Source organism: Dendrobates tinctorius, unplaced genomic scaffold (assembly GCF_039654945.1).
Source record: "Dendrobates tinctorius isolate UK_male_01 unplaced genomic scaffold, ASM3965494v1 ptg000151l, whole genome shotgun sequence".
Classification (NCBI taxonomy): domain Eukaryota; kingdom Metazoa; phylum Chordata; class Amphibia; order Anura; family Dendrobatidae; genus Dendrobates; species Dendrobates tinctorius.
The window spans coordinates 16,951,787-16,973,524 of NW_027361818.1; the positions used below are offsets into that span (position 1 = coordinate 16,951,787).

Consider the following 21,738-nt stretch of genomic DNA (forward strand, 5'->3'; position numbering starts at 1 on the left):
TATGTATGTAGCATGCATGTAGCATGCATGTAGTATGTATGTAGCATGCATGTAGTATGTATGTAGCATGCATGTAGTATGTATGTAGTATGTATGTAGTATGTATGTAGCATGCAGTATGTATGTAGCATGTATGTAGTATGTATGTAGTATATATGTAGTATGTATGTAGCATGTAGTATGTATGTAGCATGTAGTATGTATGTAGCATGCATGTAGTATATATGTAGTATGTATGTAGCATGCATGTAGTATGTATGTAGTATGTATGTAGTATGTATGTAGCATGCAGTATGTATGTAGCATGCATGTAGTATGTATGTAGTATGTATGTAGTATGTATGTAGCATGCAGTATGTATGTAGCATGTATGTAGTATATATGTAGTATGTATGTAGCATGCATGTAGTATGTATGTAGCATGCATGTAGTATGCATGTAGCATGTATGTAGTATGTATGTAGTATATATGTAGTATGTATGTAGCATGTAGTATGTATGTAGCATGCATGTAGTATGTATGTAGTATGTATGTAGTATGTATGTAGCATGCAGTATGTATGTAGCATGCATGTAGTATGTATGTAGTATGTATGTAGCATGTAGTATGTATGTAGCATGTATGTAGTATGCATGTAGCATGTATGTAGTATGTATGTAGTATATATGTAGTATGTATGTAGCATGTAGTATGTATGTAGCATGCATGTAGTATTTTTTTTTTTTTCTTTTTTTTTTAACATTTAACACATTAGCCGGATGATGGGACTACTACTGTCCCATCATTGGCTAATGTGTCAATCACTGTCATGGTAGCAGGCATCGCCCGATGGGACTTGTAGTCCCATCGGACGATGCCTGCACAGACCCCCGGAGCCTGCACAGCCCCCCGGCAGGCCGGCACAGCCCCCCGGCAGGCCGGCACAGCCCCCCGGAGCCTGCACAGCCCCCCGGCAGGCCGGCACAGCCCCCCGGCAGGCCGGCACAGCCCCCCGGAGCCTGCACAGACCACCGGCAGGCCGGCACAGACCACCGGAGCCTGCACAGACCCCCTGGCAGGCCGGCACAGCCCCCCGAAAGGCCCGTACAGACCCCAGAGAGGCTGTACAAGGGCAGGAAAGGGTTTTTCTTATTCCGATACCGGAAGTCCCATAGACTTGAATGGGACTTCCGGTATCGGAATCGGCGATACCGATACTTTTTTTAAAGATCGGCCGATACCATCCGATACGATACTTTGAAGTATCGGACGGTATCGCTCAACTCTAGTGGTTAGTGATAGAAGCTGGGATGCAGATGTGGAAGTAGGGCTGTTAATGGGGATGTTGAAGTCTCCCAGGATAAGAGTTGGTAGTTCTGAGGACATGAAGTGCAGCAGCCAGGCTGAAAAGTGGTCAAGGAAGTGGGTGGGTGAGCCTGGGGACTGGTATATGACCGCTACTCTGAGGGAGAGGGGATGGTAGAGCCTGATGGTATGGACCTCATAAGAAGGGAATGAGAGTGATGGAACTGGGGGGATGACCTGGAAAGTGCATTGTGGGGACAGGAGTATGCCGACTCCACCACAAGGTCTGTTTGTGGGTCTCGGGGAATGAGTGAATTGTAAGCCACCATAAGAAATGGCAGCTAGAGTTGAGCGATACCGTCCGATACTTCAAAGTATCGGATCGGAATGGATCGGCCGATCTTAAAAAAAAGTATCGGTATCGCCGATTCCGATACCGGAAGTCCCATTCAAGTCTATGGGACTTCCGGTATCGGAATAAGAAAAATCCTGTTTTTCCCTTGTACAGCCTCTCTGGGGTCTGTACGGGCCTTTCGGGGGGCTGTGCCGGCCTGCCAGGGGGTCTGTGCAGGCTCCGGTGGTCTGTGCCGGCCTGCCAGGGGGCTGTGCCGGCCTGCCAGGGGGGCTGTGCAGGCTCCGGTGGGCTGTGCCGGCCTGCCGGGGGGCTGTGCCGGCCTGCCGGGGGGCTGTGCAGGCTCCGGGGGTCTGTGCAGGCATCGTCCGATGGGACTACAAGTCCCATCGGGCGATGCCTGCTACCATGACAGTGATTGACACATTAGCCAATGATGGGACAGTAGTAGTCCCATCATCCGGCTAATGTGTTGAATGTAAAAAAAAAAAAAAAAATTACATGCTACATACATACAACATGCATACTACATACATGCTACATTCATACTACATGCAACATACATACTACATACATACTACATGCAACATACATACTACATATATACTACATGCATGCAACATGCATACTACATACATGCTACATTCATACTACATATATACTACATGCTACATACATACTACATATATGCTACATACATACTACATATATACTACATGCATGCTACATACATACTACATACATACTACATACAGTATATGCTACATACATACTACATGCTACATACATACTACATATATACTACATGCATGCTACATACATACTACATGCTACATACATACTACATACATACTACATATATGCTACATACATACTACATACTACATACATACTACATATATACTACATGCATGCTACATACATACTACATGCTACATACATACTACATACATACTACATGCATGCTACATACATACTACATGCTACATACATACTACATATATACTACATGCATGCTACATACATACTACATGCTACATACATACTACATATATACTACATACATACTACATACATACTACATGCATGCTACATACATACTACATGCTACATATATACTACATGCATGCTACATACATACTACATGCTACATACATACTACATATATACTACATACATACTACATACATACTACATGCATGCTACATACATACTACATGCTACATACATACTACATATATACTACATGCATGCTACATACATACTACATGCTACATACATACTACATATATACTACATGCATGCTACATACATACTACATGCTACATATATACTACATGCATGCTACATACATACTACATGCTACATACATACTACATATATACTACATACATACTACATGCTACATACATACTACATACATACTACATGCATGCTACATACATACTACATGCTACATATATACTACATGCATGCTACATACATACTACATGCTACATACATACTACATATATACTACATACATACTACATACATACTACATGCATGCTACATACATACTACATGCTACATACATACTACATATATACTACATGCATGCTACATACATACTACATGCTACATACATACTACATACATACTACATGCATGCTACATACATACTACATGCTACATACATACTACATATATACTACATGCATGCTACATACATACTACATGCTACATACATACTACATATATACTACATACATACTACATACATACTACATGCATGCTACATACATACTACATGCTACATACATACTACATATATACTACATGCATGCTACATACATACTACATATATACTACATGCATGCTACATACATACTGCATGCTACATGCATGCTACATACATACTACATACATACTACATGCTACATACATACCACATATATACTACATACATACTACATACAATACATTCATACAATACATACATAGACATACAGTACATATAACATAGAGCAACATACTTACCAATACTTGTCACATTGTTCCCCGAAGCCATTGTCTTTTTTGGAATAAATATTAACATAACAAACCACAAAAATACTCACCCACAATCCGAAGCAGTCCACGAGTGTGTCCCACGACGATCTTGGGTAGAGAACTGCAGCATCAGCTGTTGCTGCCGTTCTCTACGGGCTGCAGGAATCCAATGACGGAAGGTAGGTATCACTTTATGCCATTGGAAATTCCCACGCAGCAATGGCATAAAGTGAGACTAGGGACTTTTTTTTTTTTTAAGTGGCGGAGGAATACAGTGCGGAAGGATACCTACCTTCCGTCATTGGATTCCTGCAGCCTGTAGAGAACAGCAGCAACAGCTGATGCTGCAGTTCTCTACCCAAGATCGTCGTGGGACACACTCGTGGACTGCTTCGGATCGTGGGTGAGTATTTTTGTGGTTTGTTATGTTAATATTTATTCCGAAAAAGACAATGGCTTCGGGGAACAATGTGACAAGTATTGGTAAGTATGTTACTCTATGTTATATGTACTGTATGTCTATGTATGTATTGTATGAATGTATTGTATGTAGTATGTATGTAGTATATATGTGGTATGTATGTAGCATGTAGTATGTATGTAGTATGTATGTAGCATGCATGTAGCATGCAGTATGTATGTAGCATGCATGTAGTATATATGTAGTATGTATGTAGTATATATGTAGTATGTATGTAGCATGTAGCATGTATGTAGCATGCATGTAGTATGTATGTAGTATGTATGTAGTATGTATGTAGTATACATGTAGTATGTATGTAGCATGTAGTATGTATGTAGCATGCATGTAGTATATATGTAGTATGTATGTAGCATGTAGTATGTATGTAGTATGTATGTAGTATATATGTAGTATGTATGTAGCATGTAGTATGTATGTAGCATGCATGTAGTATATATGTAGTATGTATGTAGCATGTAGTATGTATGTAGCATGTAGTATGTATGTAGCATGCATGTAGTATGTATGTAGTATGTATGTAGTATATATGTAGTATGTATGTAGTATATATGTGGTATGTATGTAGTATGTATGTAGTATGTATGTAGCATGTAGTATGTATGTAGTATTTTTTTTTTTTTAACATTTAACACATTAGCCGGATGATGGGACTACTACTGTCCCATCATTGGCTAATGTGTCAATCACTGTCATGGTAGCAGGCATCGCCTGATGGGACTTGTAGTCCCATCGGACGATGCTTGCACAGACCCCCGGACATCAGCACAGCCCCCCGGCAGGCCGGTACAGACCCCCACAGGGTGCACAGACCACCGGCAGGCCGGCACAGCCCCCCGGCAGGCCGGTACAGACCCCCACAGGGTGCACAGACCACCGGCAGGCCGGCACAGCCCCCCGGCAGGCCGGTACAAACCCCGGGCAGTCCACACAGCCCCCCGGCAGGCCGGCACAGCCCCCCGGCAGGCCGGCAGAGACCCCCGGAAGGCCCGAAATGACGGCGCATCATGATGCGCACACACCGCGCATCATGATGACGTCAGGCTGTCAATCAACTTTGAACTTCCGATTCCGATGCCGACTTCCGATATTGAAAAAATATCGGAAGTCGGTATCGGAATTCCGATACAGCAAGTATCGGCCGATACCCGATACTTGCGGTATCGGAATGCTCAACACTAATGGCAGCAGGAGAGACAACGTCAGAATCCTGAATCGAGGTTTCAGTGAGGGCCAACAGATTAAGAGAGTTGTTCAGAAAGTAGTTATGCAGGAAAGAAAGCTTGTTACATACAGACCGTGGATTCCAGAGGGCACAATTGAAAGAAGGAGATGAATGAGTGCAAGTAATATTAATTAGATTATTTTGGTTTTGATATGGGGTAGGGTAGGGGTTGAGGTTGGAGGATGGTGGACCAGGGTTGGGGGAGATGTCCCCTGAAATCAGTAGGAGTAGGAACATAAAGAGCAAGTAGTTATTTGAAATGTTAGCAGTTCTTTTGTTGAATGTGTTTGGGCAAGATGGGCTGAGGTTTTTCAGGAAGGTGAGAAATGCATGGGAGCTGTACATGGGAGAGGAAAGTATAGAGGGGCTGATGTGTATGAGAGGTGATGGGGGAAGGATGGGGCGGTGAGTGTGGATGCCATGGGAACACAGGAGGATAAAAATAAAGCACATGGCTAAAAAGACAGTAAAGTGTGGGTTACCTGACTCCTGTCCTGACTAACTGTCATGGAGTAACTGTCTTGCTAGAAGCTTAGCTAATGCGATGCTTTGCTTAATGTGTGCTGACCCCTCACTTGCGTGCCCCTTAGAGTTAGTCTACATTTATACACCCCAATACAGGGCCAGGAGAGAGGGATTGTGGGAGCTGCTTAGTTATAAATTAGCAACAGCTGCTCAGCACCTCTTGGTGTGCAAAAGATAATGAAAGAGCCAGTCCTGATTCCGTCTCTATGCTAAAACACCTCTCCTGACATAACATCTCCAGTGATTCCCCCCATGGATATACAACAGTAAGCCCTGAGAACAATGTAACAGATGAATTACAGCAAATAAGTTGAATAATATGGTTACTAGAGAAGAGCAACTTTGCCTTTTTTCGGGTCGAGTCGGGTTTCATGAAACCCGACTTTCTCAAAAGTCGGGTTGAACGAAATCGGCCGATTATCATGAAAAGTCGAAGGCCGACTGAAACACAAAACCCAATGCAAGTCAATGGGGAACCAAGGTCGGCAGGGAGTGGAGGACATTAAACACACCTACAGTGCCCATTTTAAAGCCAAAAACATCAATTCTTATTACTTAAGCTTGTCAACCTTAATTTACTTTATAATAATAGTTATGCATTGAAAACTGGGGGCTATTTGGCTAAAATTGTGGGGGGGGTAGGGCTGGCTCCAGATTTTCGTGGGCCCAGGGCTCCTTTAACACATGCTACAATTCATGATCCTCTGATATGGCAGAGAAATAGCGGTACAGTACAATGAAAAATACTTCACTTCTTTCATCTCATGACTGATATCCATTTTAAATTCTCCAATAGCTCCAAAAACGGACAGTATATTACTCCATACAGTATTATGGCCACCGCATAGTGCGCCATACAGAGTAATGAGGCCCATATATTTCTCCATACAGAATCATTGGTCCCATATAATGTTACATACAGTATATGATGAGCTCCACATAATGCTACAGTATATGTTGGTCCCCATGGATGAAGCTCCACTGTCTTATTGGCCCAAATAATGCTCCAAACATAATGGGCCCCATTTCTAATGCTCTAGTGTATAATGGGCCCTGTAAATGCTGCTCCAGTGTCTGATGTCCACCTTTGGAATGTTCCAGTGTATGGTGGGCCCCATCTATCATTCTCCAGAGTATAGTGCTCCCCAAAAATAGCTGTCCCAACATTGAAAACAATTAAATAAGTCTCCTCGCTAGGGAATCCCTGTGACGCAGTTTGCCAGCTTCTGTATTAAGGCCTTAATATCAACCAATACCTCACATATATTGATATGTTTTTTGTGCACTTTTTATGTTTCTTTCAGGGTGCAGTTGGGCCCAAATGATTCTGCAAACTTGTGGCCTCTGTTCACACGGGATGCATTCTAGGTGGCACTGGGCAGCCCCACTATATGGTGTTACTAAGAGGTTGTGAGCCAGAAGCCCTGCATTCCCAGTGTGAACACTGCCACAAGCGGATTATTTCTTCTGCACTGGTGTACCACACGGCCAATCGCTAATAGTAGGCTGGCTGTTTCATTTTGTATTTATGCAGCTGTGCAGCTGCCATTTTACTTGGGTCCGCTGCACACTGTATTAGTGCAGATGCATTTAGGCCTGTCTGGTTTGTATCGGAATCCCTGTACTAGTCTGGACTCCTCATCGTCCCCATCTTCCATGTCACTGCACTTGGACTATTTAGGCAGAGGGCGTACAGACGTGATGTCATCGCGCTCTCTGACCAGAATGTCACTGTCAGGAAACGCGGAAGACGTCACGGTGGTGGAGCAGGGAGAGGTAAGTATTTCAACTTTGCAAGTTCTGTGATCCTGAGCAAGCAGGGGGGGCCCACTCGTTGGCGATGGCACTGACACAGGGCCCCTCTACTATGAGGGACCTTGTGCCAGTGCCGTTGCCAAAGAGTGTGACCACCCACCTGTCCAGGGCAGCGGCACTCGCATGGGTGCGTGCGCCAGGTGGTGACCCCGGCCCTGTGGGGGGAGGCAGCCAAGTTAGGGAGGTGGAAAAATTGGCATATATTTATGTTGGACATTCAGCAACTGCAAATGGAGTAATTGGAGAAGTCCGTGGAAGAGGATGACAATAGCAATCCATTTTTCTGGCAACCTACGTGTCAGCAGGGGAGGGTGGGACAAAATCCTTTGAAACCCATGCATGGTTCAATTTAATGAAGGTTAGATCATCCACATTTTGGGTCAACAGACGGGTCCTTTTTTCTGTCAGGATTGATCCAGCAGCACTGAAGACTCGTTCAGATAACACACTTGCAGCAGGGCAAGCGAGCTCCTGTAAGGCATATTGTGCCAATTCAGGCCAGGTGTCAAGTTTACTGGCCCAATAGTCAAAGGGGAATGACCGGTGAGGTAGAACATTGATATGGGAGGAGAAGTAGTTTGTTACCATAGTTGACAACTGCTGTCTCCTGTCACTTTCGATCGATGCAGTATTACCAGTCGTGAGAGCGGTACTTGACAAATCAGTCCACAACATGGTCATGAAACCCCTGTGTCCAACGCCACATCGGCTGTGTGCACCACGAACACCTGTTCCATGTAGCCCACTACGGCTCGTGGGAGAAACATCACCACCGCTGTGTGCTGGGAATGCCTCAAACAAACGGTTTACCAGAGTTGCTTGTTTGTTAGCCAATATTAGCTCTAGGTTCTCCTGTGGCATGATGTTTTGGAATTTGCCTTTATAACGTGAATCCAGGATGCTGGCCAACCAGTAGTCATCATCGTTCATCATTTTGGCAATGCGGGGGTCCCTTTTTAGGATCTGCAAGGCATAATCTGACATGTGGGCCAATGTTCCCGGTGTCAATGATGCACCGCGAGTGCTGGGTGGAGGAGCACTTTCTGGCAAATCCACATCCCTCCAGTCACGCACAAACCCTGTAACAGACCTTGCCACGCCAACATTTTTTCTTGCCCCCTGAGAAGCATCCTCCTCCCCAAAATAATCATCCCCATCCTCCTCCTCTTCCTCCTCTTCCTCCTCTTCCTACTCCTCCTCGTCCACGAGACTTCCTTGAGCAGACAATGTCTGACTGTCATAAAGGCTTCCCTCCTCCTCTTCCTCATCATCCTCGGCTGCAGACGCCTGCTCCTTAATGTGCGTCAAAGTTTGCATGAGCAGACGCATAAGTGAGATGCCCATGCTTATGATGGCGTCGTCTGCGCTTACCAGCCATGTATTAGAACCTGTATATACACTTCACCTGGCTCCACTCCATATGGGTCTCTATTTCTGGCACTACTATTTAATGTCTTTGGACATGGGTGCTCTTTTCAGCCTGTTGTTCTAATACCTGTATGTTTGAACGGCCATCCTAGGGTTGATCAATTTTAATGACTGTTTTGAACCTACATGCACTTTCATCTATAGGTATTTTGATGTCCTTGGTGATTTTTTTTTCTCCTAGGTCACTATTTATATCTTTTAATGTTCATGTTATCTGGACCATTTTGCTTTCTTTCTGGCATTTTTTGCAGGGCTCAAAAAGGGTATAACATATGTACATTTGCATCCCCTGTAGGTACAATTTATATTGTCAACTGTTATTTGGCATGCTGTTTATATGGTTATCTGGCTGTTATTATTTTTATAACTTTTTTGGAGTGTTGCCATAGGTTGCCGGCTGTATCATGAGCCTATGGTTGTTCTAGCTATGCCACATGGGTGACTTTTTAATGTTTTTAAATGTTTGTGTTGGTTTTTTCATGTCCAATAAAATCTGCTTCTAAACGCTAACTCCTGGCTTGTGGTGATCCCCCTTTTATGGCCTATCTTTTTTCTTTGTGTTTGATATGGCCTCGAATTGTAAAGATTAAAATTTTTGCAAGTCTAGTTACACAGTTACATACATTGAAAAAAAGTTCTTTCTCTCTGAATCAATAAAACATCATCTCTCATTAGTTTTTTATATAACCTACAATGCTATTGACTGTGAATAAATTTAACCCAATCCCACCTCTACCCTCCCTTATCCTCCCCTTTTTTGAAGACCACTCTGTCCCCATCTACTCTCCCTCCAACCTCCAAGTGGCCGTCATATACCGACCTCCTGACTCGGCCACTGCCTTTATTGACCAATTCTCTACCTGGCTTCTTCACTTTCTTTCCACTGACATTCCCACTGTCATCATGGGTGACTTCAACATCCCCACTGATACCAACTGATACCCTTCAGTCAGCAGCCTCCAAACTCCTGTCCCTTACTTCATCTTTTGGACTTGCTCAGTGGTCCTCCTCAGCCACCCACACAGATGGACATACATTAGACCTGGTCTTCACCTGTCCCTGCTCTCTATCTAACTTCACCACCTCCCCTCTCCCTCTATCCGACCACCATCTACTCACTTTCTCATCTCTGTCCTCCTTACCTGTCACCCATGTCCAGCAATGTGTGCACCCCCGCAAAAACCTCACACACCTAGACACACACACGATCTCTGTCTCTATTCTACCACTGGCATCCATATCCTCACTCCACAGCACAAACACTGCCACTGCTTTCTAAAATGCCACTCTCGCATCAGCCATTGACATGGTCACCCCTCTCGTTCATGGCAGAGTGTGACATATCAATAGACAACCCTGACACAATAACATCACTAAAAAGCTCCGGCAAGTGTCCAGGGCTGCAGAGGGATGTTGGAAGAAAACAAATTTGCAAGATGATTTCACTGCACTCAAACAAGCAACGCTCGCTTTCAAATCTGCCCTCACCTCTGCTAAAGAGGCCTACTTCACAACCCTCGCATCTTTCCTGTTTTGCAACTCCAAATAGATATTCAAAACTTTTAACTCCCTCCTTTGCCCACCACTGCCCATTCCAACCTCCCTCATCTCTGCTGAGGACTTTGCCATACACTTCAAAAATAAGATTGACGAAACAAGGCCCCTTTGTATACCAGACCAATGACCCTCCCCCATAACCTCCCTCTCCAAAATCACTGAAGGGAAGCTTAATTGCCTCCTCTCCACATCACACTTCACCACTTGTGCACTAGACACCATCCCATCCCACCTCCTCCCCAACCTCACCACCACAATTATCCCATCCCTAACCAATCTCTCCAACCTATCACTAACTTCTGGTAAGCTCACTTCAACTTTCAAACATGCCACAAACATGCCTATTCTTAAAAAGCCAACCCTCAACCCAACCGCTATGTCCAGCTGCTGCCCAATATCGCTGCTTTCATTCACTTCCAAACTCCTGGAGCAGCACGTCCACGCTGAACTTTCCTCCCACCTCTCATCTAACTTGCTCTTTGACAATCTACAATCTGGCTTCCATCCTCATCATTCCACTGAGACAGCCCTGACCAAAATTACTAACGACCAACTTACAGCAAAAGCTAAAGGACAATGCTCTATACTCCTTTTTCTAGACCCATCCTCTGCTTTCAAAACAGTTGACCGCTGCCTCCTACTACAGATCCTCTCTTCCTTTTGGCATCAAAGATCTCCTCATACCTTTCCAACCGCACATTCAGCGTCTCCCACTCCCACACTACCTCCTCATACCACCCTCTCTCTGTTGGAGCGCCCCTAGGCTCTGTTCTAGGACCCCTGCTCTTCTCAATCTATACACTTGGCCTGGGACAACTCATAAAGTCCAATGAATTCCAGTACTACCTTTATGCTGATGACACTCAGATCTACCTCTCTGGCCCAGATGTCACCTCTCTGCTGTCCAGAATCCAGTATCTATCATCTTCCTTCTTCTCCTCTCGCTTCCTCAAACTCAATGTGGACAAATCTAAACTCATCATCTTTCCTCTATCTCACAGATTTTCCTTACCTGATCTATCTATCACAATAAATGACATCACGCTTTCCCTCGTACCAGAAGTCCGCTGCCTCAGAGTAACCCTTGACTCTACCCTGTCCTTCAAACCACACATCCAAGCTCTTTCCACCTCCTGTTGCCTCCAGCTCAAAATATTTCCAGAATCTGTCCTTTCCTCAACCCTCAATCTAATAAAATGCTTGTGCTTGCCCAATTCATCTCCCGCCTTGACAACTGTAACATCTTCTTCTGTGGCCTCCCTGCTAACACCCTCGCACCTCTCCAGTCCATCTTTAACTCTGCTGCCTGACTAATTCATCGCTGTCCTCACTACTCCTCTGCTTCTCCCCTTTGCAAATCTCTTCACTGGCTCCCATTCCCGCAGCGTATCCAGTTCAAATGACTAATACTGACCTACAAAGCCATCCACAACCTGTCTCCTCCATTTATCTCTGAACTATTCTCCAGATATCTCCCCTCACATAATCTCTGGTCTTCCCAAGACCTCCTTCTCTCCTCCACACTTATGTGCTCCTCATGTAATCACCTCAAAGACTTCTCTGTGGTGAATATGTTTGACCTGGTCTGAGTATGGTCTCCCTCTGGTGGTTGAAGTGGGTAATGAAGTTGGTCTAGCTGACAGAGGTCATTCACCTGAAGAAGATGGTTGTAAGTCAGGTGTTACTGACTGGGAAGATTTAAGTGAGCAACCCTCCCTCAATTGTTGCTGGTGATTTCATTTCTTCCTGTCCACTTTGGAAGTCTGTCTCCAGCTTGGTCCTGCATTTTTTAGATAAGTCATTTGTCTGTTTTTGTCTTCCTCTGTTTTCTGCTTTGCTGTTGTATTTCAGCCTTGTTCCCAGTGGGGACCTGCGCTGGACCCCGTTACATATGCTTCAGCTCATGTCAGTTTGTTCAGTGTTTCTGGTCTCCTGATGTGTCAGTGTCTTTTGTTTTGCTTCCAGTTCACACCAGAATTCTGATCTAGTGGGGGGAGGTTGTGTGGCCTCAGTATTTTTGCATATCACATGTGTTGAGTTTTTCTTAGGGTTTTTGCATGATTGCAGACAGTATTCTTTCCTGTCCTGTTCTATCTACACACATTACTCTATTTTCTGCCTGTGTTTGTGCTTCATCTTATCTCACTGGCAATATATGTTTGGGGGCTGTTTTTTCCTTGGGGGTTCTACTCGGGGGCAGTTCAGCTTTTTGCTTTCTTTCTTTAGGCTTAGTTAACTCTGGCTGTGCCGAGGCATCTAGGGCATCATAGGCACGTCCCATTGCTAATTCTAGTTGTGTTGTAAGTTCAGGGGTCTGCAGTCCGCTTAGTTACCAACCTTTCTGGTGTTCTGGTTGTCTAGCCTATGCCCCGGCTATCCTCCTCGGTTACCGAATCATAACACTTCTCCCAAATATCCCCCATCCGCTGGAATTCTGTGCCCCAACACATCCGACTATTAACCACATTCGGATCCTTCAGACGTAACCTGAAAACCCACCTCTTCAAGAAAGCTTACAGCCTGCAATGACCCCGCTGCCTCCTCACCACTACCGGAGCTACCGCCTCACCAACACCGGAACTGCTGCCACCCCCCCAACCTACTGTCTCCTTCCCCACCATCCTGTAGAATGTAAGTCCGAAAGGGCAGGGTCCTTTCCCTTCTGTATCAGTCTGTCATTGTTAGTTTGTTTACTGTAAGTGATATCTGAAATTTGCATGTAACCCCTTCTCATGAATAGCACCATGGAATCAATGGTGCTACTTAAATAAATAATAATAATAAAAAAGCACCCATCAATATTTTAAATGAGGATTGACAGGTTATCTAGTGATCGTCATTCCACATTCTGATTGCTCTAACTGTAAAGAACCTTTTACAATTTAGCTCCTGGAATCGCCTTCCCTACCGTTGTAACGAGTGCTCCCTGGTCCTTAGTATGGTCTTTGTAAGGAGTAAATCATGTTCCGTTTTTGTATTGACCACACATGTATTTATTCATATAAATGAGATCTCCTCTGACATGTCTTTTTTCTAAGCTGAATGACCTTTAGATTTCTATCCTTTGATTATGAGAGGTCTTTTATCCAGTATAATAATCTAATTGTCACCTTTGAATCAACTTTAGCCTTTCAACATCGTATTTAGAATGTGGAGCCCAAAACTGGATCCAATATTTTATATGTTCGTAAAAATTAATTAAATATTGGTAGAATGTGGACGATTTATTAATAGAAAAAATATATTTTTTTGTTATTTTACATATAGGAGAGTAATCTGACGTCTATCACAGAATTCTTCCTCCAGGGTTTTCAAGTCAGCCATAGTTTAAGACTTTCCATGTTCTGTCTTTTCTTTGTGGTTTTTGGTGGGACAATATGTGGGAATCTCCTGATCATCACCCTGGTGTCCACCAGCAAGAACCTCCACACTCCAATGTACTTCTTCCTCTCACAACTGTCCATCAGTGACATCTTGCTGACCATAGATATTGTTCCTAAGATGCTCCACGTTCTCCTGAATAATGGCGGGACCATTTCTTTTATTGATTGCATCATTCAGCTTTATTTCTTCTGTGTTATAGAAACTTTAGAATGTCTTCTTCTCACGGTGATGTCTTATGATAGATATGTGGCCATCTGTAATCCCCTTTATTACACTTCTATCATGACAAGTGGATATTGTGTGACATTGACCATCATCTGTTGGCTGTTTGGATATTTATTCACTTTCATTTACATCGTAACTGCAGCAAAATTAAACTTCTGTGGTCCCAACATCATTGACCATGTATATTGTGACATTCTCCCTTTACTAGAACTTTCCTGTTCTGAAACATTCATTGTTCGCTTGGAGATTTATTTCATAGGTTTTCCAATTGTCATCATTCCAACCACAATCATTGTAATATCTTACACTTATATAGTTCTAGCAGTTCTAAGGATCCCATCCAGTACCGGTAGACAGAAAGCCTTCTCCACCTGTAGCTCTCACCTCACTGTGGTCTCCATATTCTACTGGACCATGTTCAGTGTTTATGCTGTCCCAACAAAAAGGCAAACAGCCGCCATGAATAAAGTCCTATCACTTCTATACACTGTGTTTACTCCTTTGGTCAACCCCATTATATACAGTCTGAGAAACACAGATATAAGGAAAGCCGTACAAGAAATTTGTAACAAGTGCATGATCTGGTAATTGCCAGTGCTATTATATACATTGCTGAGCTTATACCTGTAGATGCATGTGGTCAGCTTATGTCAGATCTGTTTCTAAAATTCTGAAAATCTCAACCCCTTCTTGGCAAATGTCGTACATGAAAGTGACATGTGGTGTGCAGCAGAACCCATTCCATGCAGAGCAGGCGCTGGCTGTGCTATGCAGCCAGCACATGCCTCAAACTTCTTTAACAAGGCAGGTTTAACCTCTTAACCTTCTCTTCCAGAGGATGTACTACTTTGTAACCTTTTCAGGTGCAGGTATATAGATGATGCTCTGGGTCTTCTCCCACAAGAGTGGGTGAAGGCTTCCGCTTTTAAAAATAATAATTAAAAATAGTTCTGATTGCATTTTTACTCATTTAACCCCTTACCTACAATGGACGTAATATTCCGTCCATGTGACCCTGGACCTAAATACCATGGACGGAATATTACGTCACAGCGATCAGCGGCGCCAACGTGGTGAGCGCCGCTGATCGCGGCCGGGTGTCAGCTGATTATCACAGCTGACACCCGGCACAATGTGTCAGGGGCGGTCACGGACCACCCCCGACACGTTAACCCCTTGCACACCGCGATCAAACACGATCGCGGTATACCGGGGGTTAAAGGGAAGCATCGGCAGGGAGGGGGCTCCCTCCGCGCTTCCCTGAGCCCCCCACGGCAGCGCAATGTGCAGCGCTGCTGCGGGGGGCTCCTTTCCTGCAGGTCCCCGGATCCATTATGGCGGCGAGGACCTCCGGGGGCCTGCAGGAAGCTGGCTTCCTCAGTACCTGCAAACCGCAGGCATGAGGAAGCCTTCTGGACTGCCTGTGACATATCGCTGATATGTCACAGTGATCTGTGATGTGACAGGTCAGCAATCTGTCACAGGAAAGTGATGTCCCCCCTGGGACATTGTAATAAAGTAAAAAAAAAAAAGTAACAATAATTTTAAAAAAATCGCTAAATAAATTAAAAAAACAAAAAAAATTCCCCAATAAATTAATTTTTTTGGAAATAAAAAAAACCAAAAACAATAAAAGTGCACATACTTGGTATCGCCGCGTCCGTAACGACCCGCCCTATAAAACTGTCCCAATAGTTAACCCCTTAAGCGAACCCCTTAAAAAATAAAAATAAAAAACGAAGCAAAAAATAATGATTTATTATCATACCGCCGAACAAAAAGTGCAATAACACGCGATCAAAAAGACGGATATAAATATCCCTGGTACCGCTGAAAACGTCATCTTGTCCCGCAAAAAACGAGCCACCACACAGCATCATCAGCGAAAAAATAAAAAAGTTATAGCTCGCAGAATAAAGTGATGCAAAAATAATTATTTTTTATATAAAATTGTTTTCATAGCATAAAAGCGGCAAAACATAAAAAAAGACGTAAATGAGGTATCGCTGTAACCGTACTGACCCGAAGAATAAAATCGCCTTATAAATTTTACTGCACCCGGAACGGCGTAAACGCACCACCCAAAAGAAATTCATGAAACGCTGTTTTTTGTAAATTCTGCGTCCCAAAAAACAAAATAAAAAGCGATCAAAAAATGTCACGTGCCCGAAAATGGTACCAATAAAAACGTCAACTCGTCCCGCAAAAAATAAGACCTCTCATGACTCGGTGGGTCAAAATATGAAAAATTATAGCTCTCAATATTTGGTGATGCAAAAACTATTTTTACAATAAAAAGCGTCTTTTAGCGTGCGACAGCTGCCAAACATAAAAACCGCTGTAAATAGTAAATCAAACCCCCCGATATCACCCCCTTAGTTAGGGAAAAATAATAAAATTAAAAGAAAATGTATTTATTTCCATTTTCCCATTAGGGCTAGGGTTAGGGCTAGGGTTAGGGCTAGGGCTAGGGTTAGGATTAGGACTAGGATTAGGGCTAGGATTAGGGTTAGGGGTGTGTTGGGGTTAGGGTTGGAGTTAGAATTAAGGGTTTCCACTGTTTGGGCACATCAGGTGCTCTCCAAATGCAACATGCCGTCTGATCTCAATTCCGGCCAATTCTGAGTTGAAAAAGTCAAATGGTTCTCCTTCCAAACTCTGCCATGCGCCCAAACAGTGGTTTATCCCCACATATGGGGTATCAGCCTACTCAGGACAAATTGCGAAACAACTTTTGGGGTCCAATTTCTCCTGTTACCCTTAGGAAAATAAAAAATTGGGGGCAAAAATATAATTTTTGTGGAAAAAAATGATTTTTTTATTTTCACGCCCGGGCATTATAAACTTCTCTGAAGCACTTGGGGGTTCAAAGTGCTCACCACACATCTAGATAAGTTCCATGGGGGGTCTAGTTTCCAAAATGGGGTCACTTGTGGGGAGTTTCAATAGTTTAGGTACATCAGGGGCTCTCCAAACGCACACGACACCCGCAGACCATTCCATCAAAGTCTGCATTCCAAAACGTCACTACTTCCCTTCCGAGCCCCGACGTGTGCCCATACAGTAGTTTTCTCCCACATATGAGGTATCAGCGTACTCAGGACAAATTGGACAACAACTTTTGGGGTCCAATTTCTCCTGGTACCCTTGGGAAAATAAAAAGATTGGGGACTAATAGATCATGTTTGTGGAAAAAATGCGTTTTTTTATTTTCATGCCCGGGCATTATAAACTTCTCTGAAGCACTTGGGGGTGCAAAGTGCTCACCACACATCTAGATAAGTTCCATGGGGGGTCTAGTTTCCAAAATGGGGTCACTTGTGGGGAGTTTCAATAGTTTAGGTACATCAGGGGCTCTCCAAACGCACACGACACCCGCAGACCATTCCATCAAAGTCTGCATTCCAAAACGTCACTACTTCCCTTCCGAGCCCCGACGTGTGCCCATACAGTAGTTTTCTCCCACATATGAGGTATCAGCGTACTCAGGACAAATTGGACAACAACTTTTGGGGTCCAATTTCTCCTGGTACCCTTGGGAAAATAAAAAGATTGGGGACTAATAGATCATGTTTGTGGAAAAAATGCGTTTTTTTATTTTCATGCCCGGGCATTATAAACTTCTGTGAAGCCCTTGGGGGTTCAAAGTGCTCACCACACATCTAGATAAGTTACTTAGGGGGTCTAGTTTCCAAAATAGTGTCATTGTGAGGGGTTTCCACTGTTTTGGTACATCTGGCTTTTTCCAATCGCGACATGGTGTCCGATCTCAATTCCAGCCAAAAACGTCAAATGGCGCTCCTTCCCTTCCGAGCTCTGCCTTGCGCCCAAATAGTGGTTTACCCCAACATGTGGGGTATCAGCATACTCAGGACAAATTGCACAATACCTTTTTGGGTCCTGTTACCCTTAATAAAATGAAAATTGGGGGTGAAAAGATCATTTTTGTGGAAAAAATATGATTTTTTAATTGTACCGCTGTACATTATAAACTTCTGTGACGCCCTTGTGGGTTCAAAGTTCTCACCACATATCTAGATAAGTTCCTTGGGGTGTCTAGTTTCCAAAATGGGGTCACTTGTGGTGGGTTTCCACTGTTTAGGCACATCAGGGGCTCTCCAAACGCGACATGGCGTCCGATCTGAATTCCAGCCACTTTTGCATTGAAAAAGTCAAACGGCGCTCCTTCCCTTCTGAGCTCTGCCATGCGCCGTGATTCCCCCCCACATATCGGGTATCAGCGTACTCAGGACAAATTGCACAATAACTTTTGCAGTCTAATTTCTCCTGTTACCCTTGGTAAAATAAAAAAAATGAAACTGAAGTATTTTTTTTGTGAAAAAAAGTTAAATGTTAATTTTTTTTAAATATTCAAAAATTTCCTGTGACGCACCTAAAGGGTTAATAAACTTCTTGTATGTGGTTTTGAGCACCTTGAGGGGTGCAGTTTTTAGAATGGTGTTACTTTTGGGTATTTTCTATAATATAGACCCCGCAAAGTGGCATCAAATGTGATGTGGTCCGTAAAAATAAAATGGTGTTGCAAAAATGAGAAATCGCTGGTCAATTTTTAACCCTTATAACTTCCTAACAAAAAAAAATTTTGGTTCCAAAATTGTGCTGATGTAAAGTAAACATGTGGGAAATGTTACTTACTTATCAACTTTTTTGTGTGCCGTATCTCTGTGATTTAAGGGCATAAAAATTCAAATTTGGAATATTGCAAAATTTTAAAAATTTTCGCCAAATTTCCGTTTTTTTTCACAAATAAACGCAAGTTATTTGAATAAAATTTTACCACTAACATGAAGTACAATATGTCTCAAGAAAACAATGTCAGAATCACCTGGATCCTTGGAAGCGTTTCAGAGTTATTACCTCATAAAGGGACAGTGGTCAGAATTGTAAAAATTGGCTTGGTCATTAACGTGCAAACCACCCTTGGTAGTGAAGGGGTTAAATACCAATGTCAATCTCTGACAGTGGCATGCAGATAGCATGAGTCACACAGGTTATCCTTTCAGATACCTATTTATACCCACCCATTCACATGATGCAGTTGCAGGGTGCATATAGGTTGCTATTACAGCTGTAGAGCTGCTTAATTCTGATGTCACGTCTATGGTAGCACTTTTTAAACCTTTTACTGCCAAAGATGATTTTCACCTTCATGATCAGGCCAAATAATTCAATTATATATAGAATTCCAAAATTATCAGAGCACCACTGTTACAGTGATGAACGAGGAAGGTAAATTGTGTAAAATCAGAGAAGTCCCGGCATTCACGGAGGGTGTAACCATATACAGCGGGTGCGGAAAGTTTTCAAATCCTTTAAATTTTTCACTCTTTGTTTCATTGTAGTCATTTTGTAAATTAAAAAAAATCATTTTTTTCTCATTAATGCACACGCTGCACCCCATCTTGCAAATTTATTAAGAAAGAAATACTGAAATATCACATGGTCATAAGTATTGAGCCCCTTTGCTCAGACACTCATATGAAAGTCACATGCTGGCCATTTCTTTGTGATCCTCCTTGAGATGGTTCTACTCCTTCTTTGGAGTCCAGCTGTGTTTAATTAAAGTGATAGGACTTGATTTGTAAAGGAACACACCTGTCTATATAAGACCTCACAGCTCACAGTGCATGTCACACCAAATGAGAATCATGAGGTCAAAGGAACTGGCCAAGGAGCTCAGAGACAGAATTGTGGCCAGGAACACATCTGGCCAAGGTTACAAAAGAATTTCTGCAGTACTGAAGGTTCCTAAGAGCACAGTGGCCTCCATAATCCTTAAATGGAAGAAGTTTGGGACCACCAGAAGTCATCCTAAACCTGGGCATCCAGACAAACAGCAGCAATTGTGGGAGAAGAGCCTTGCTGAGAGAGATAGAGAAGAACCCCAAGATCACTGTGGCTGAGCTGCACAGATGATGTAGGGAGATGGGAGACAGTTCCATGAAGTCAACTATCACTGCAACCCTCCACAAGTTAAGCCTTTATGGCAGAGTGGCCAGACGGAAGCCTCCCCTCGGTGCAAGACATATGAAAGTCTGCATAGAGTTTATTAGAAAACACATGAAGGACTTCCAGACTATGAAAAAGATAGACCTTTTTGGTGACAATTCTAAGTGGTATTTGTGGAGAAAACCAGGCACTGCTCATCACCTGCCCAATACAATCCCAACAGTGAAACATGGTGGTGGCAGCATCATGCAATGGGGATATTTTTCAGCTGTAGGGACAGGACGACTGGTTGCAAATGAAGGAAACATGAATGCTGCCAAGTACAGATATATCCTGGATGAAAACCTCTTCCAGAGTGCTCTGGACCTCAGACTTGGCCGAAGGTTCACCTTCCAACAAGAGAATGACCCTAAGCACACAGCTAAAATAACAAAGGAGTGGCTTCAGAACAACTCTGTGACCATTCTTGATTGTCCCAGCCAGAGCCCTGACCTAAACCCAATTGAGCATCTCTGGAGAGACCTGAAAATGGCTGTCCACCAACGTTCACCATCCAACCTGACGGAACTGGAGAGGATCTGCAAGGAAGAATGGCAGAGGATCCCCAAATCCAGGGGTGAAAAACTTGTTGCATCATTCCCAAGAAGATTCATGGCTGTACTAGCTCAAAAGATGTTTCTACTCAAAACTGAGCAAAGGGTCTGAATACTTATGACCATGCGATATTTCAGCTTTTCTTTTTCTAAAAATTTTCAAAAATTTCTACATTTCTGTTTTTTTCAGTCAAGATGGGGTGCAGAGTGTACATTAATGAGAAAAAATGAACTTTTTGAATTTACCAAATGGCAGCAATGAAACAGTGAAAAATTTAAAGGGGTCTGAATACTTTCCATACCCATTGTACCTTTGTTACATCACACTGTTACAACAGAATGTTTCAGCCTATCACAAGCTTTCCACATCAGTATTCAGAGTGAGGATATCAACACAATATACAGTATGTGTACTTTCCTTTGTTTATTTTTGTTTTTATGGAAATATCCATATTTATTGGCTTTTTTCATTTTTTTGTTTCTTTATTGATATTTTTTACAGTTTTTTTTAATCTTTTTTACTTTTTCACTTAATCACTCAATGGGACTTTAACTTGTATTCTTCTGATTACTCACACAGTAGTGTTCAAAATAATAACAGTCTGCTCAAAAACATGAGTTAATCACAAAATCTTTCTACTAGTTTTTATTTCCAGCATTGGGAACATTGCACACTGTATTCTAATTCAAAACATGAAGAGAAATGTGTATAATTTTTAATTACTTTACAGAAAATAACAACAAATGAACAGTGGGCTGCTCTAAAAAACGCAATGTCGGCATTTGTCTTTAGAAGCTTACAATATGTACTACTTCTGTGTGGATTTAGCATTCTTGTGAATCACTAACCTAATATTTAGTTGTATA

General features: G+C 42.9%; 2 protein-coding genes across 2 annotated transcripts in view; one reads left to right on the forward strand and one right to left on the reverse strand.

Moving 5' to 3' along the window:
• LOC141049948 (olfactory receptor 6F1-like) overlaps window positions 1-10,295 on the reverse strand; it is a 61,640-nt gene extending 51,345 nt beyond the window's left edge. Inside the window, exon 1 of the mRNA XM_073546789.1 lies at window positions 10,285-10,295. Within this exon, the coding sequence (XP_073402890.1) occupies window positions 10,285-10,295 (11 nt within the window). The remainder of the gene's footprint in view (window positions 1-10,284) is intronic.
• A 3,743-nt stretch (window positions 10,296-14,038) lies between these two features.
• Window positions 14,039-14,896, forward strand: LOC141049949 (olfactory receptor 11L1-like). Its single transcript, XM_073546790.1, has one exon. The coding sequence runs from the start codon at window positions 14,039-14,041 to the stop codon at window positions 14,894-14,896; it is 858 nt and encodes a 285-aa protein (XP_073402891.1).
• The last annotated feature ends 6,842 nt before the right edge of the window (window positions 14,897-21,738 follow it).